This window comes from Zonotrichia leucophrys, unplaced genomic scaffold (genome assembly GCF_028769735.1).
Source record: "Zonotrichia leucophrys gambelii isolate GWCS_2022_RI unplaced genomic scaffold, RI_Zleu_2.0 Scaffold_410_45326, whole genome shotgun sequence".
NCBI lineage: Eukaryota > Metazoa > Chordata > Aves > Passeriformes > Passerellidae > Zonotrichia > Zonotrichia leucophrys.
The window spans coordinates 27,388-45,326 of NW_026992615.1; the positions used below are offsets into that span (position 1 = coordinate 27,388).

At 52.1% G+C, this 17,939-nt stretch overlaps 1 protein-coding gene across 1 annotated transcript; it reads right to left on the reverse strand.

Annotated features, from left to right (window-relative positions):
* Window positions 1-1,085: 1,085 nt before the first annotated feature.
* Window positions 1,086-17,276, reverse strand: LOC135441665 (olfactory receptor 14J1-like; the record flags this gene model as incomplete). Its single annotated transcript, XM_064701217.1, has 2 exons — window positions 1,086-1,175; window positions 16,782-17,276. Coding segments are annotated over 2 exons (585 nt in total), but the record flags the coding sequence as incomplete, so codon positions are not given.
* Window positions 17,277-17,939: the final 663 nt, after the last annotated feature.

Below are 17,939 nucleotides of genomic sequence, written 5' to 3' on the forward strand. Positions count from 1 at the left end.
TAGTTTCCTTCTCTGGAGCTGCAGCAGCAATGTCTGTGTGCAGAGCTGGGGGCAGATCAGTGCTGGCCCAGCAGCTGTGCCCAGCAGCAGCAGCAGCACTTGGTGTTGCCAGTGCTGCTGCCATGGCCCTGCCCCACTGCCCTGGTGGCCCTGGTGTTGCTGCAGGGCCTGAGTGCTCTCGGGGCCGGGCACAGCCCTGGGGGTGGCAGTGCCGGGGCTGCAGCAGGGACAGGCCATGGGCACTGCTGGGGCAGCGCTGACGCCTCAGGCCAGGCCCTGGGGGCTCCAGGCTCCTTGCCCAGGCTCTCTCAAGAACACACCCAGGCCAATGCTCAGCACAGAAAAGCCCCGTGAGCAGCCCCAGGCTGGCCGTGGGCAGGCTGGGGGCAAACAGCATGGCTGGGGCTCTGCAAGGGCCCTGGGGCAGATGGGAAGGAGCAGCAGAGCAGGGGGCTGATCCATCCCCAGTGCGCTGCACAGCCCAGGGCAGCGTCCCAGAGCGTCCTCATGGAGCTGCCAACAACATCCCCCCTCTGCAGCCCTGGCCTCTCCCCCAGCTCACACAGGTGCCCCATCCTTGCAGGCACAGACATGGCAGCACTGGATCAGCAGCCCCTGTTTGCATTGCACACAGCAGGGGAAGCAACCCCATGCTGTTGGTGTGGGGACATGAACCTGAGGGAGCACAAATGCCATCAGCCCCTGGGGCCAGCAAGGGCTGGGGGACACCAGGGAAACCACTCAGCTTTGTCCTGGCCTCTGCACTCAGCCAGAAAGTTTGTTCCCATCAGCTGGGAGTTTCCTGTGCCACTGCAGACGCTGTTGCTCAGAGTCAGGGCTGCCTGGCAGCCACCCTCAAACTGCCCTTAGCATTTCCTCTGCTTCACCTTTGCTTTCTTTATACCCCCTTCTTCACATTTCTTCTAATTGCCCACCCTAGGGGGCCCAGAACTGGACACAGCACTCGAGGCGCTGCCCAACCAGTGCCAAGCACAGGGGAAGAATCACTGCCCTGCTCCTGCTGGCCACACCATTCCTGATGCAGGCCAGGAGCCATTGGCCTTCTTGCCCACCTGGGCACACTGCTAGCTCATGTTCAACCTGCTGTCCATCACTCCCTGCAGGTCCTTTTCTGCCTGGCTGCTGTCCAGCCACTCTGCCCCCAGCCTGTAACACTGCAGGGGTTGTTGTGGCCAAAGTGCAGAACCCAGCACTTGGTCTTCCTAAACCTCACCTTTTTGGATTTGGGCCCTGGATCCAGCCTGTCCCAGGCACTGTGCAGAGCCCTCCTACCCTCCAGCAGATCAACACTCACACCCAGTTTGGTGACATCTGCAAAGATGTCCTTGGTTCCATGGGGCCCCTCAGCGTCACAAAAGCCCCTTGGTCACACCAGGCCCTGCACTGTCACACTGGTCTCCTTGGATCCATGTGACCATGCAGAGCAAATGGTGTCCTTGGTTCCATGGGGCCCCAAAATATGACAATGCTCTCCTTGGTTCCATGGGGCTACACAGTGTCACAATGTTCTCGTTGGTGCTGCAGGTTCACAGGAGCCCCTTGGTTCCATGGACCCCCGCAGTGTCAGAAAGACCGTGGAGTGTCCCAATGGTCTCCTTGATTTTGCAGTGTCAAAATGGTGAAACCCCTTGGTTACACAAGGCCCTGCAGTGTCACAATGGCCTCTGTGGTTCCACGAGGACCCAGAGATTCACGATGCACTCCCTGGCTCCATTTGGCCCCAGAGCACCACAGTGGACCCCTGGTTCTGTGGGCCTGCATGGAGTCACCATGGTCCTCTTAGTTCCATGAGGCCCTGCAGTGTCACAATGGCCCCAGCGCATCCCAATGATCACAGAATGACAGAATCAAATAGGCAGGAAAGACCTTTGGGATCATCACGCCCAACCAATACCCTAATACTGCCTTGACATCCCGATCATGGCACTAAGTGGCACTGGAGAGAGACAGTGACTCTGCCACCTCTCCCCTGGCCAGCCCATTCCAATGCCCACTCACCCTCTCTGTGAAGAACTTCTTCCTATTGTCCAGCCTAACCTTGCCTGGTGCAGCTTAAGGCTGTGTCTTCTTTACCAGCTCCCCAGCAGATCCACACTCACATCCAGCTTGGTGCCATCTGCAATTTGTGAATGTTGGGCTCGATCCCCTGACCCACATCATCAGTGAAGATATTAAACAGGACTGGGCCCAGCACAGATCCCTGGGGGACACCCCCAGTGCCTGGACACCAGCTGGGTGCAGCACCATCCCCACCACTCTCTGGGCCCAGCCTCCAGTCAGCTCTTTGCCCTGGGAAGCATGAGCATGTGCAAACCATGGGCTGCAGTTTTTCCAGGGAATTCTGTGGCTCATGGTTTTAAAGGCTTTGAAGTCCAGGCACACAACATCCACATCATTTCCTGCATCCATAGGTGGGTCACCTGGTCATAAAAGGAGACCAGGTTGGCTAGGCAGGACCTGCCACCCCTAAATCCACGCTGGCTGGCTCTGATCCCTTGGCCATCCCATGGGTGCCCTGTGATGGCACTCAAGGTGATCTGTTCCATAACCTTGCCGGGCACCCAGGACAGGCTGACAGGCCTGGAGTTCCCCAGCTCCTCCTTCCAGCCCTTCTTGGGGATGGGCTCACACTGGCACCTCCAGTCCTCTGGGACCTTCCTTGTGAGCCAGGACTGATGGTAAATGATGGAGAGCAGCTTGGGGAGCTCATCCACAGCTCCCTCATCCCCCTGGGATGGATCCCATCTGATCCCATACACCTGTGAGCATCTGAGTGGCTCAGCAGGTCAGCAACTTCTGCCTCCTGGATTACAGGGGGGCTGTTCTGCTCCCTGTGCCCACCTACCAGCTCAGGAGAACACTTGTCCTGAGAACAGCCTGTCCTAATATAGAACATTGAGACATACAAGGTATTAAGCAGCTCAGCCTTTCCTTGTCTTTTGTTACTATATTCTATACTGTGTCAAAAAAAAAAGAGTAGAGGTTCTCCTTATCCCATATTTTGCTAAAAATTTATTTGTAGAAACATTTACTACTATTTTTCACAGAAGTTGCCATGTTAAGCTCTAATTGATCTTTTACCTCTCAGCTTTTCTTTCTGCATGACCTAGCAAGATCCTTAAACATTTCCTAAGTTGCCTGACCTTCTGTCCAAAGTTGATGCTCTCTCTTTTTTCCCCTGAGTTCCCACAAAAGCTCCATGGACAGTCAGGCCAGTCATTTTCCTCACTAGCTCATCTTTTGCCATACTAAGACAGGCTGCTCCTTCCCCCTTAAAATTACCATCTTGAAATGTGTTCATCCTTCCTGGACCCCTTTGTTTTTACGGCCTGTTTCCCTTAAAACAATCAGTACCTGATTTGGTACTCCCCAAATCTGCATCCTAAACAGGCCAAAGTCTGCCCTTCCAAATTCCAGTGTAGAAGTTTTCTTGCTGCCCCTCCTTTCAAAAACATTGAACACTTGATTATTTCATGGTCACTGTGCCCCAGGCAGCCTCTTAGCCCCACATCTGCCACCAGCCCTTCTCTGTGAACAGCAGCAGACAGAGCTTTCCGTGGCAGTGGGAGTGTTACCAAAAATTCAGTAAAACAGAAAACTCCTTAACACCAGTGTAGCATTAAGAAGCAGCATTCTTTATTCAGCTGCATGCACAGGGGAGAGCTCCTCCCAAAGCCATGCAGGCTGAGTGCAGGAAATTTTCTCTTTATTTTCTCTATTTTGAACACATATTCATTGATTTTCCTGGACTAAACTTACATCTGATAATCATTTCCCCAAAATCATTAACATATTTCCCATCCTCTATACCCATGTGTTCTTCTCTTCTGGGGGTCTCTCTGGTGGTCGTGGACCCCAGTGTTCCAGTGGGCCTGGCTGAGCTGGGAGGACACTGAGGCTGCTGAACTTCCCCTTCTCACACAATGGGCATTGTGTGGTTTCCAGAGGCCTGGGGTTTTGGAGAACAAGCTCCAGGTGTGAGCTCAGCTGGTGGAGACAATTTATCATCTGGTAACACGAGGCCACAGAGTGGGCTTTGACATCACAGAGCGGGTTATGTGAGGTGTTTGAGCAGCTATGACATCATATACTGCCTCTGTGTCATCACAGAGCCATCTGTGACATCAGAGGGCAGAGGTCTGACATCACAGAGCAGACTGTGACATCACAGAGTTGGCTGTGACCAACCATCAGAGATCAGCTGTGTGACATTGGAGAATGGGCTGTGCCATCCCAGAGGGGCTGTGTGACATCCCAGCAGGGCCGTGTGAAGTCACTGGGTTGGTCACTCTGCCCCAGCTCCCCCTCACAGTTTCTCCCAACAAGTCCAATGCTGTTCATGCCCAGCAGGGTCCCTGTCCCCCGGGATCCCCCCGGCCCACCTGGAGCCACAGCCTCCACCAAAGGATGTTCCACAGGATCCACCCCAGAGCCTGACAGGGGACAAGGGGCCAGGGCTGTGTGACCAGGACATAAGGGACAGGGATTATCCAGGTCCCTGTGGCCTGGGTTGGGTTGCCCAGGGCAGGAAAGATGTCTGGCAGCTGGAGCAGGGTCTGGGAAGGGCCTCCAAGGTGGGGCTGGAGCCCTTGGGCTGTGAGCAGAGGCTGAGGGAGCTGGGCTGGTCCAGCCCAGAGCAGGGAAGGCTGAGGGGCTCCTCATCCCAGCCTGGCAGTGCCAGCGAGGAGGGGATGGAGAACACAGAGCCAGGCTCTTCACAGGGGGCTGGTGGGAGACAGTGGGTAGAAGGGTTGGATGACGGAAGTGTTGGGGATGGGGTAGGGACAAAGTGTGATTGACTGTCAGCCATGAGGAGTCTTGATTTTCATATCTGTTCAAAATGCATTAGAAGGTGGTGGGGGCCAATATAAATTGGACATTGCTGATATCAACCTAAACTGGAAAAGACAACTGAACTGGACAAAACAGTTCTCTCTTCATTGTTTTCAATATAGTATATTCATTTTGAATACACTTCTGCAATGTGACTAATTAACCTCTGAAGAATTAAAAACTTGAATGATTCCCAGAGACTTGTCTTGTTTTGGTATTCCGAACAAATATTTATGAGCTTTTCTAACTGAATTCCTGAACCAAAAACCTCAAGAAAGAATAGGCCTCTGGAGCAGCAATATTCATCATCAACCTCCAATTGGCTGAGGATCCATCCCCATCACAGCAGCAAAGAACAGAAATGGGCACAGCTTTGTGGCTGCCCCAGCTCTGGGATGGGCCCTGGGCTGGGGCAGGAGCAGCTCCTTGAGGGCCCCAGGACATTTGTCAGCGCCAGTCTCTTTGCCCAGCCCTTGGCAGCCCTGGCTGCTGAGCCCAGCTTTGGCCTGGGCTGAGTTTGGCTGTGGCCCGGCTCCATCCTCCTGCAGGGCTCAGGGCCTGTTCCCGGCCATGGCCAGCCCTGGCTGCCTCTCTGCTGGCCCAGAGGCTGGCAGAGCCCGGGGCAGGGCTGTCTGTGCAGCCCCACAGGTGCCAGGGGCTCTGCAGGAGCTGGCAGAGGCTGCCCAGCAGGGAGGCCATGGGGCACACCTCAGGGCACAAGTGGCACTGCCTGTTCATGGGCACAAAACTGATGTCTGCCTGGAAAGGAGCACAGCTTTTAACACCATTGGTTTCATAATATACAAGCATATTTTTATTATCTAGCTCATTTAAATACTTTTAAGAAATGGCAATTTTTTCCTGCCAGGAACAGGAATTTCCTGGATCTAGTGGATCCTTTTAGTGATGGCAGGAGAAGAAATACTGATCTTCCCCTCTGCCTTTGCCATCAATATTCAGTCTAATATTTCATGACACTCCTTCTTTCAGATGTTTCCAGGTCTCCTGGATAAATGGCCATGTCGAAGGACATCTCTTCACTTGACCAGCTGGATCTATTTCCCTTCCATTTCTCTCAGATTTCCTCCTCCAGATGCTTTCTGGTCATTTGAGTGCCTCGCAACTGACTGGGTTCATGCTTTGAACTTCAGGATGTTCCTCAATATTTCTGAAATTGAAATAAATATCACATTACTCAAAATCCTAATTAAATTCATAACTATCCTAGAATTACCTTTTCTATGTCTTTGTCTAAAACTCTTCCTGTACAGAAATCCCTGGGGGATGGTGGACATGTCAGAAGCTGCTGAGACATCAAAGAGAGCTGAGGGAAAGCTGTGATGGTTATTAAACTGTTCTAATGTTCAACTTGTGGTTGTTGGCAATAAACCTTTCTGTGCCTCTGAGTGTCACCAGGCCCTGAGCCCAAAGGACACAAACCTGATGAGTTGTGGTTCCCACTGCAGGGGCACTTGGACCTTGGCTCTGCACAGGAGAGCTCTTCATCCCCTTTCTCTCTTTTCCTCCCTCTGGGCATGGAGGGAGCTCCTGACTTCAGTGTGTGACTCGTGTGTGCAAAGAGCAAATCTGGGCAGAATTGGGGCAGGGAGGGTTTGGGGGGACCTTGGGATCTGTGCTGGGCACAGAAGGTGTTTTCCATTGCTCTGAGACTGTCTGCTGTGGAAAGTGGATTTAATATCCAGCAGAGGAATGACTTTTGCATTTGATGGAGCTGGGCCTTCCCTTGGCTTTGTTGGCTGACAATAAATGAACATCCCTCTGTGTCTCGGACAGCTCCTTCTCCAAGGAAAGCAGGTGGGAGTTGGAGCCAAGGAGCTGAAAGCTGCAGGTGCAGCCTGGGCTGGAGGGAGCTCAGATTTGCACAAGGCTGCTCTGAGTGCCAGGGCTTGGATGGGGGAAATGGTGGGGGTAGGGACAGAGTCTGATTGATTGTCAGCCATGGAGGGTCTTGATTTTCATATCTATTCAAACTGCATGAGGAGGTACTTAGATTCAGTGTCAGCTGGAGATTACACTTATCAATAAATTAGCAGGGAGAAGAAACCTAAATTGGACCTAGGAAATCTTTTCTCACTGTCTCTTTAAATAGAATCTATTCAACTTGAACACGCTACTGGAATTCATCTAATTGACCACAAAAAATTTGAAAATTAAATCAAATTACTCCCAGAGGCTTGGCTTGTTAAGGTTTTCTGAATGTTAATGAGCCCTGGGACACTGAATTCCTGCACTGAAGAGCTGAAGGCTGAACAAGCCTCTGAAGCAGGAAAATCCAGCAGCAGCCTCCAAGGTGCTGAGGATGTCAGCAGCCCCCACTGAGGCCATCCCTGCCCAGAGACCGTGGGGGAATGGGCAGACAAGGAGAGCGTCCCTGGGGCTGGGGCAGCACAACTCAGAGGCACCAGCGGCTCCAGCTGGGCAATGGAGTGTGGAATGTGGCTGGGAAAGCCCTGCCTGGGCTGGGCCAAGCAGGACACACAAGCCCTGACCCCTAAAACTGCAAACAATTCTCTCAAGGAGACATTTAAAAGGAATTACAATTGTTTGTGTACTCTGAGTTGGATATCCTGGTGAAATACTGACAAGAGATCTTCAAGAGGTTAAACAACAAAACAGCATTTACTGGCAGCTTTAGAAAAAAAGAGAAACTTTGGAAAATCAATCAAAAACACTTGTCAGCATTCAATCAATCAAAAACGCTTCTCAAAGCATTACCTTGGTCCATTCAATTTCACAAGCTCTAAGCCTGTTCAATTTTAAGTTAATCAAAATTCGCAAGAGAAGGAAATTAGAAGAAGACACAGAAAGGGAGAAAGAAGAAAAAGAGGCACGCAGACAGCTACCAACTCCTGGATTCCAGCAGTGTTCAGATGGAAATGCCAAGAGGAGGTAGGGCCAAGATTTGTGCTTGCTTTGTGGTCAGCCTTAAATACCCCTTGGTCTTCCTGGGCCCTTCCCCCAGGTGGGACTTGGGCTCATTTGGTGCCTCAGGAGCTGGGCTGGGGCTGCAGAGGTGGCTGTGGAGCATTGCCTGTGCTGTGCCAGGGACTGGCAGCCACTGCTGGGCTGGGATAGAGGCTCTGGGGGGATTGGGGTTCCAGGGCAGGACAGTGCTGGGTTTCCAGGGCAGGGCAAGGGTGGACCTGCCCCTTCCTCCACACAACATGAAATGTTTTCAGCCAACAATCTCCTCCAGTCTTTCACAGTTGGGAATATTGAATGTGGAGCCCCAATTCTGGCCATGGGCACCTGGACAAGGAGAGTTCTTTTCCATAGAGGCCCAGAGTCTGGAGACCCTCACTAGGCCAAGGTCAGCCAGACTTGTCAGTTATGCCAGATCTTGTCTGAGACCTATCCTTCGATATAAGGAATTTTGGAGGTGGAAGCCCAGTCTCAGCCATGGACACCCAGAGAAGCAGCACAGGTCTTTTCCATAGGAAGGAGAGCATGTAAACTTCCCCAGTGTTTTGGGGATATGTGAAAAATGCCAACCACTTGTTTTTAAAATTTTTAAAACTTTAATAGTAATAAAATGGTTAAAAAGAATAGTAACACAATAAGAGTAATAACAATTTGGACAAATTGAATTAGGACAGTATGAGACAATAAAAGCAAAGAGTTACGGACATCCAGGTACCTTTTTCTGGGCATCACGAGTCCTAAAAAGGACCCCTGCTAACAATGGATTAACATTTAAGAATAATAGCCCGCTGCATATTCATACACTTCATACATGATGCATAAATTCCATTCAAACACGGGATTTTGTCTGGTCATTGTCAACTTCTTCCTTCTAATTCTAACAGTACCTTCAAGGCAGGAAGAAGTTCGTTTCTTCTGATAAGAAGGCAATAAATTCGTTTCCCAGAGAGATTTAGGTGTCCTGTGGCTGCTATCTGGTTCGAGTGCCTCATTCCTTTATTTAGAAAAACGCCACTAACATAGTTCTTATTTGAACAAATTTTATAACCTAAAACTATATTTAACACAGTACTTAAGAGAATTAATACAGCATTTCTTTCTAACACAACACATATAACATTCATTTTAATATTTGTGAAATGCCAATCATATAATACATGCATTTTTCACAGGACAGATCTAAGGAAATTTGGAGGAGAAATCCCAATTCTGGCTATGGGTGTCTGGAGAAGAAGGAGTTCTTTTCCATTGGAAGGAAAGCATGGAGCCCCAGTGTTACAGCAGCAGATGAGAAGTGACCCTCAACATGCCATGGTCAGCTAGACCAGTGAGGTGGTCCCTGGGAGGCCAAGCCAGCCAGATGTGTTCCATGATCTTTTGGTTTTATGGTGACCCATAGTGTCACAATAGTGTTTGAGACCCTGCAGTGTCATATCAGTGCCTTGATTCCATGGGGTCCAGCAGTGTCACAATGGATCCTTGTTTTGATTGGGTTCTACTATGTTGCAATGGCCCTTCAGTGTCACAATGGTCCCAATGATTCCATGAGGCCTTGAAGTGTCACAGTGGCCTCCGTGGTTCCCCAGGCCCCACAATGTCACAGGACTTCTCTGTTCCATGAACCCTGAAATGTCACAATGGACCTTTGGACTGTTGGGCCTTGTGGTGTCACAATGGTCTCCTTTGGCTCCACAGTGTCACAATGGACCATTGATGACAGGAGGACCCCCTGTGTCACCCTGGAGCTTTGGTTCCATGCAGCCCTGCAGTGTCACAATGGTCTCCTTTGCCTCCCCAGTGTCACAATGGACCACTGATGACAGGAGGCCCTGCAGTGTCACAAAGGCCTCTTGGTTTCACAAGGCCCCACAGTATCACAATGGTCCTCTTGGTCCTGTGGGGACTCCCAGGGTCACAATGTTATCACTGGTTCCATGAGGCCTCACGGTGTCACAATGGTTTGCTTATTCCATGGGGCCTCACAGTGTCACAATGGTCTCCATTACTCCCCGAGTCCCCTCAGTATCACAATGGCCCCTTTGTACCATGAGGCTGTGAAGTATCTTAGTGATGTCTCCATGGTTCCATGAGGCCTTGCGATGTCACACTGGACCTTTGGCTCCATGGGATCTTGCAGTGTCGCAATGGCCCCTTATTACCATGACACTCCAAAGTGTCACAATGGTCTCCACAGTTCCATGAGGCCTAATGAGGCCTAACAGTGTCACAATGGACCCTTGGTTTGATGGGTCCTCACAGTGTCACAATGATCCCTACATTCCACGGAGCCACACAATGTCGGTATATTCCCCCTGGTCCCATGAGACCCCGGAGTGTCACAATGATCCCTTGATCTCACAGGGCCCCACAGTGTCACAATGGTCCCTTGGTTCCATGGGCCCTGTGCTGCTGCATTCCCCCCTCCCATTCTCTGGCCACCCTGCCAGCTGAGAAATGCTCCTTGGGGCTCAGCCTTGGCCAACAGCCCCTGGGCTCAGATCCCCTGCAGCTCATCACAAACACTGTCTGCTCCAGGCACTGCTGGTGCCCAACCAGCTCCTGGTTTCTGTAGGAGCAGCCCTGGGAACTGTTTTTGTTCCCTCAGTGGCACAACATCCCTGTTCTCACACTGCCAAAGAAAGCTGTTGGTGCCAATTGCGGCCAGGATGAGCCATTGCTGGGACTGAAGCCCCTCTACTGGGGCCCTGGAAACAGCGCTCCAAAACGAGCCCCTTGGAGCTCTCCTGGGCCAGCGACTCCCTCTGAGTGGGGCCTCTCCCAGCCGGGAACTCTCCCGTTTGCTGCACTCGGGGATCCCAAACACTGACGGAGCCTGGGCCAATCCCCCCACTCCTCCAGGGTCAACCCTTCACCCTCTGGGGAGATGACAAAGGATCCACAGTGAGCATTTCCTGCCCTCAGGGGAATTTCTCACAGGTGCCTTGCACTGACTCATTGTATCTTTGTGCACACAGGAATGCCTGTGCTGGGGAAACATGGCAGAAATGCTGCTCTCTGAGGGGCTTGAGTGCCTTGGCTAGCTGAGTCAGTCAGATATCCAGATATCAGTAAGTACGGTTTAGTTAGAAGGTCTAAACTAAGTTAAATGCTCCTAAGAGTTTTTCTTTTGCTAAGTTGTTAGGTGTAATTTAAGTTATTGAGTAAGTTAAATATTGTTAAGTGTTATTCCTCTGTTAAATTGCTAAGTCATGGGTTACAACTTAGCTCAAATACTGTTTAGTGCTGTTCTTTTAAGGTATCAGTTAAGGTTAAGTATAAGTTAAGTCCTGGTAGGTTTGACCTCTGTAAGCTTTTGGCCCATATTCCTTTTATCCTTACCCTGACTGTCCTAGTGTCATACACACAGAGGAACAGTTCTCAGTTATTTTCTGGTTTGATTGCCTGGATTTGGTTTGGTTTTGTTGTTGCTTTGTTTCCCTGGTGTGCCTGAAGTGTCCAGTCAGGAGCAGAGTGACTCTTGCCAAGGAACTTTGTGCTGCTGTCCCTTAATATTAAATCTGGTTTTTGCTGATCCCTTGCCGGGGATTTTTTCAGCACTCTCAAGGCCTTGTTGCTAGCCCTGGCCCAGGCTCTGGTCCTGGGGGACATGGGGATGCTGCCGGGGGGTCCCTGTCCCCCTGTGCCACCCCCAGAGCCCCGGCCCCCCATCCCCGTGTCAGACTCTGGAGTCAATCTCGTGGAACATCCTCTGGGGGAGACTGCGGGGCTGGGGGTGGGGGGACCCGGGGGGACAGGGGACCCTGCTGTGCACGAGCAGGGTTGGACTGCTCTGGGGGAAGCTGTGAGGGAAGCCGGGGCAGAGTGACCTCCCCAGTGACCTCACACAGCCATCTGTGATGTCACATAGCCACCTGTGATGTCACACAGCCCATGTGATGTCACACAATCCCTTATGATTTTACACAGTTACCTGTGATGTCACAGCCCAGTCTGGGATGTCACACAGCACCCTTTTGATGCCACAGAACCAAATCTGGGATGTCACCCTGGAATGTCATGCAGCTGCACTGTGATGTCACAGAAGGTGCTGTGATGTCACAAAGTCACCATGTGATGTCACAGTCTTTTCTGTGATATCACAGCCTCCTCTATGATGTTACCCAGCCACCAAGTGATGTCACAACCCACTCTCTGATGCCACAGAACCACCCTCTATGATTGCAGGATCTGCTCTATGACCTCACACCTTACTGTATGATGTCACAACACCCTCAGGTATGTCACACAACCCTCCCTGTGATGTCATACTGCCACTCTAATTTCACAGCACACACTTTGACCTCACTGCTGGCTATATGATGACATCCAGCCATGCCATGATGTCACAGCCTGCTCTGTGATGTCACAGAATGCCCTCTATGATGTTGTAGCTACTCAATGACCTCACAAAACAAACTCTGTGGTGTCACAGCCCAATCTGTGTCCTCACACAGCCCACTCTGGCCTGTCACACAGCCCCTTGCTGACATCCCAGCTGCTCTGTGCCTCTATGACACAGCCACAGAGGTGCGGCTGTGACACAGCCCCCTCGGGGCCATCCCACAGCCCCTGACTGTGCTGCACCCCTGTGAGCTCTGTCTGTGCCCTGCTGGTGTCCCTGAGGGGCCCTGGCAGTGCCCCAGCCCTGCTGGGCTGTGCACAGGAGCTGCTCCAGGCCAGAGCTGTCTCTCTGCAGCGCTGCCCGTGCCAGGAGCTGCCTCTGGGCCAGGAGCCCGGCCCAGCTCAGCAGCACAGACAGAGCACAGGGACTTCAATGATCCTCTGGGGCTTTGGTGCTCTTTGCATCAGATTCTGTCCCTCAGAGTGGGCTCAAAGAACTTCTCAAGAACTTGAAGTTAAGTTGAAACATGGAAGTTTCTTGTAGTTAAATGGGGCCCACTGAGGGACATAACTCTTGTGAAAGTGTCCCCAGGTTCCAGTTAGAGCAGAACACTGGAGGCAGTGATGAAAGCTGGGGACAAACAAGGCAAAGGTGTCTCTGGTACTGAGCACACCTGGATGTGTTTGAGGAATGCAAAGGGCCAAGGCCTGAGCCCCAGCCCCTGGCCAGGCAGATCCTGTCCCTCCCTCCTTGCTCAGGGCTCTTTCTGGGATGGGCACTGGCATGTGGGGATGTGCAATGGCAAGGGCAGGAGCATGGGGCGGCCCCTGCCAGGCTGCTGAGCAGGGACAAGGAGGCAATGAGGCCCCAGGCCTGCAAGGGTCACTTGTCTCCTGCTCCTGCCTCAGGCCCAGGCCACGCAGCCATGGCCAAAGTGCTGCCCAAGGTGGCTCTGGCAGGGCTGTCTTGCAGCTGCTGCCCATCCCTGTGCCCTGTGCAGCCCAGGCTGTCCCACGGTGTCCCTGCCCTGCGCCTCTGTCCCTGCAGGCTGTCGGCATCCCCCGGCTGCCCCACCTGGCTGGGCCCTTCCTTTGCTGACAGCTCTGCCTCCTGCCTGCCTCTGCCTGCCCACACAAAGCCTGGGGCTGATACCCAAAGGGTTCATTCCATTTTTACTGTGCCTGTGAACTTTCAGCAGAGAAACAAGGCATTCAGGGGCTCCTTTCCCAACAGGAATGGTTGGAAGAGAAGACGACATCTGGCTCAAGAATGCAGTGATAGAAAAAGCAAGGACTGAATCAGGGACCTGGGGATGGGTTTTATGGAAATAGGTACATCTTAATATATATGTAGTGACTGTATATAAGCGATACAATGGTAGAATCATGTGTCTATGTAACAAGTTATCACCCGCTGGATCTCAGGCCTGAATAAATGATGCTCTCTTAAACACCAGATGAGTGTTAAGGAGCCATATTCCGATATTTTGGCCATTTGGTGACAGCAGATGCTGACAGAACCAAGGATCAAGTTGTGATACTTGGAACCTCATGGAACAAAGGGTCCATTGCGATGCAGTGGAACCCCATGGAACCAAAAGTCCATTGTATCAGAGCAAGGCCTTGTGGAACCCAGGAGACCATTGCTGACAGTACAGAAGCTCATGGAGCCATGGGGTCATTGTGAGAGTTGGGGGCTGCATGGAACAAATGGTCCATTGTGCCACTGCAGAACCTTCTGGAATCAAGGTAGTCATATTATGCTATGGAACCTCATGGAACAAAGGATCCATGGTGACACTGTGGAACTCAGACCATTGCTGACAGTGTGAAAGCTCATGGAACCAAGGGTCTATTGTGACACAGCAGGGCCTCATGAAACCAAGGGTCCATTGTGGCTCTGTAGGGTTTGACAGAACCAAGGACACCATTTGGAAACTGCAGGGCCTCATGGAGCCCCCTGGCACTGTGACACAGCGGGGCCACATGGAGCCAAGGGGCCATTGAGACACTGAGGAACATCATGGAACCAAAGTCCATGTGATGAAACCATCATGGAACCAAAGTCCATTGTGATGAAGTGGCACCTCATGGAACCAAAGGTCCATTGTTAAACTGTGAGGCCCTGCGGAACCAATGGGACCATGGTGATACCGTGGTACTCCATGGAACCAAGGGGCCATTCTAATTCTGCTTTGCCTCATGGAACCAAGGGGCCACTACAGCACTGCAGGGCCTTGTGGAACTAAGGCAGCCTTGTGATACTGTGGACCACCTTGGAACCAAGGGTCCATTGAGATATTGCAGGGCCTCATGGAACCACAGAGACCATTATGAGCCTTTGGAACGCATTGTTACCAAGGGGCCATTGTAGGACAGTAGGGCCTCATGGAATGAAGGGGAACACAGTGACATGTCAGGCTCCATGGAAGAAAGGGGCCATTGTGACACCATGGAACCAAGGAGGCCATTGGTGTGCTACAGAGCATCATGGAACCATTGTGAGGAGCCCATTGTGACACATGGGGCCTCGTGGAACCAAAGGACCATTGTGGCACTGCAGGGCCTCATGGAACCAAGGGCACTATAGTGACACTGTGAGGCTCCAAGGGACCAAGGGGGCATTCTTAAAGTGCAGAACCCAGGAGGCCGTTGTGACACTCTGGGGCATCATGGAGTGGAGAATCCATTGTGACACAGCACAGCCTTGTGAAACCATGGAGGCCATTTTTACACTTTGAGGCCTTGTGAGACCAAAGAGCCATCGTGGCACTTTGCATCCTCATGGAACCAAGGAGTCCACTGGGACACTATGAGGCACTGTTGGGCCAAAGGGCAATTGTGGCACAGTGTGGCACCCTGGAACCAATGAGAAAATTGTGACACTACAGGGCCCCATGGAACCAAGGATTCATGGAACAACGTGGGATTGAAGGAACCAAAGGTTGATTGTGACATTGCAGGGCCTCATGGAATACTGGAGACCATTGTGACACTTCAAGGCCTCATTGAACCAAGGAGACCATTTTGACACTGCAATATACTCTATTGAAAACAAAATGCCAAGAGAATTAATTTGTCCTGGTAATTTTTCCAGTGTATAGATTGATATCAGCAATATCCAATTGATATTGAACCCCAGACCCTTCTAATGCAGTCAGAAAAGACATGAAAGTCAATACCCTTAATGGCTGACAATAACACTTTATCCCCACCCTCTCCCCACCATTTCCCTCATCCAAGCAGTGGCACTCCTATGGATCAGGAATGGTGTGGCCAGCAGGACCAGGGCAGCGATTCTTCCCCTGAGCTCAGAACTGGTTGGGCAGCACCTCAAGTGCTGTGTCCAGTTCTTGGAGCCCTGGAGTGGGCAAAAGGAAGAAATTTGTACAAGGAAAGAGTAAAGAAAGCAAAGGTGAAGCAAAGGAAATGCTGAGGGCAGTTTGGGGGCAGCTGCCAGGCAGCCCTGGCTCTGAGCAACAGAGTCTGCAGTGGGACAGGAAACTCCCAGCTGATGGGAACAAACTTTCTGGCTGAGTGCAGAGGCCAGGACAAAGCTGAGTGGTTTCCCTGGTGTCCCCCAGCCCTTGCTGGCCCCAGGGGCTGATGGCATTTGTGCTCCCTCAGGTTCATGTCCCCACACCAACAGCATGGGGGTGCTCCCCCTGCTGTGTGCAATGCAAACAGGGGCTGCTGAGCCAGTGCTGCCGTGTCTGTGCCTGCAAGGATGGGGCACCTGTGTGAGCTGGGGAGAAGCCAGGGCTGCAGAGGGGGGATGTTGTTGGCAGCTCCATGAGGACGCTCTGGGACGCTGCCCTGGGCTGTGCAGCGCACTGGGGATGGATCAGCCCCTGCTCTGCTGCTCCTTCCCATCTGCCCCAGGGCCCTTGCAGAGCCCCAGCCATGCTGTTTGCCCCCAGCCTGCCCACGGCCAGCCTGGGGCTGCTCACGGGGCTTTTCTGTGCTGAGCCTTGGCCTGGCCGTGTTCTTGAGAGAGCCTGGGCAAGGAGCCTGGAGCCCCCAGGCCCTGGGCTGAGGCGTCAGCGCTGCCCCAGCAGTGCCCATGGCCTGTCCCTGCTGCAGCCCCGGCACTGCCACCCCCAGGGCTGTGCTTGGCCCGAGAGCACTCAGGCCCTGCAGCAACACCAGGGCCACCAGGGCAGCGGGGCAGGGCCACGGCAGCAGCACTGGCAACACCAAGTGCTGCTGCTGCTGGGCACAGCTGCTGGGCCAGCCCTGATCTGCCCCCAGCTCTGCACACAGACATTGCTGCTGCAGCTCCAGAGAAGGCAACAAAAGGGCATCTCTGCAGAAAACTCTGCTGGGAGATCCTTTAGTTCCTTTGAAGCCACAAGAAAACCAGCCTCTCAGTGACACAGTCTTTGGCCACATGGAAGGTGGAGAGAAACAAAATGAGAAATGCCACAAAGAATGACATGTCTTTGTGGACCGTATGAAAACAGCAAAAGAAAACAAAAAACTCACAACCAAACAAACAAGAAGTATCAAAGGTGACTTTCGCTACAAATGATTGGCAGAAATTGGGTAGCAGTTTAATATTTCTGAAAACATCCAGTCATCAGTGTCCACACTGCAGCCTTGAGCTCCTGGTTCCTCAGGCTGTAGATGAGGGGGTTCAGGGCTGGAGGCACCACCGAGTACAGAACTGACAGGGACACATCCAGGGATGGGGAGGACATGGAGGGAGACTTCAGGTAGGTTAATGTACCAGTGCTGAGGAACAGGGAGAGCACGGCCAGGTGAGGGAAGCAGGTAGAAAAGGCTTTGTGCCGTCCCTGCTCAGAGGGGATCCTCAGCACAGCCCTGAAGATCTGCACATAGGAGAAAACAATGAACACAAAACAGCCAAACACCAAACAACCACTAACAGCAAGAAGCCCAAATTCCCTGAGGTAGGTTTTGGAGCAGGAGAGCTTGAGGATCTGTGGGATTTCACAGAAGAACTGGCCCAGGGAATTGCCATGGCACAGAGGCAGGGAAAATGTATTGGCTGTGTGTAGCAGTGAATAGAGAAAGGAACTAGCCCAGGCAGCTGCTGCCATGTGGGCACAAGCTCTGCTGCCCAGGAGGGTCCCGTAGTGTAGGGGTTTGCAGATGGACACGTAGCGGTCGTTAGCACATGATGGTCAGGAGGTAATACCCCTGCTGAGATGAAAGAGACAAAAAAAAAGAGCTGTGTGGCACATCCTGAGTAGGAGATGTCCCTGGTGTCCAGAGGGAAATTTTGCATGGCTTTGGGGACAGTGGTGCAGATGGACGCCCAGGTCGCTGAGGGCCAGGGTTTAGCAGGAAGAAGAACATGGGCGTGTGCAGGAGGTGGGCCCCAGGCTACGGCGCTGATGATGGAGGGCCCTTGGCCAGGAGGGCAGCCAGGGAGATGCCCAGCAAGACAGAAGTGCAGGAGCTGCAGCGCTGCGTGTCTGCCAATGCCAGCACAGGAAGTGCCTGATGGAGTGCTGTTGGACATTCCTTCACGCTGGCCATGGTGGACTGTTGAAAGAAGACATTGAAAAATTCTTTTACTCAATCTAATAGAGTTATTTTAGGAATTTTCCTCAAAAAACTTCTCCACTTGTCAGGGAACTTTACATAACATTTTCATTTTCTGGGCTTGGGTTTGTGCTGCTGAGTTTCCCGCCTCATCTTCAGGATTGCTCTCAGCCTGAGTCCTGGGGAAGCCCAGCAGGAAAACAGGGCTCCCTCTCCCCTGCAGTTAGAACCACACAGGTGCCCTTTGCCCATTAAAACCCCCCCTGTTTAGGGTGATGAACAAAATCTTA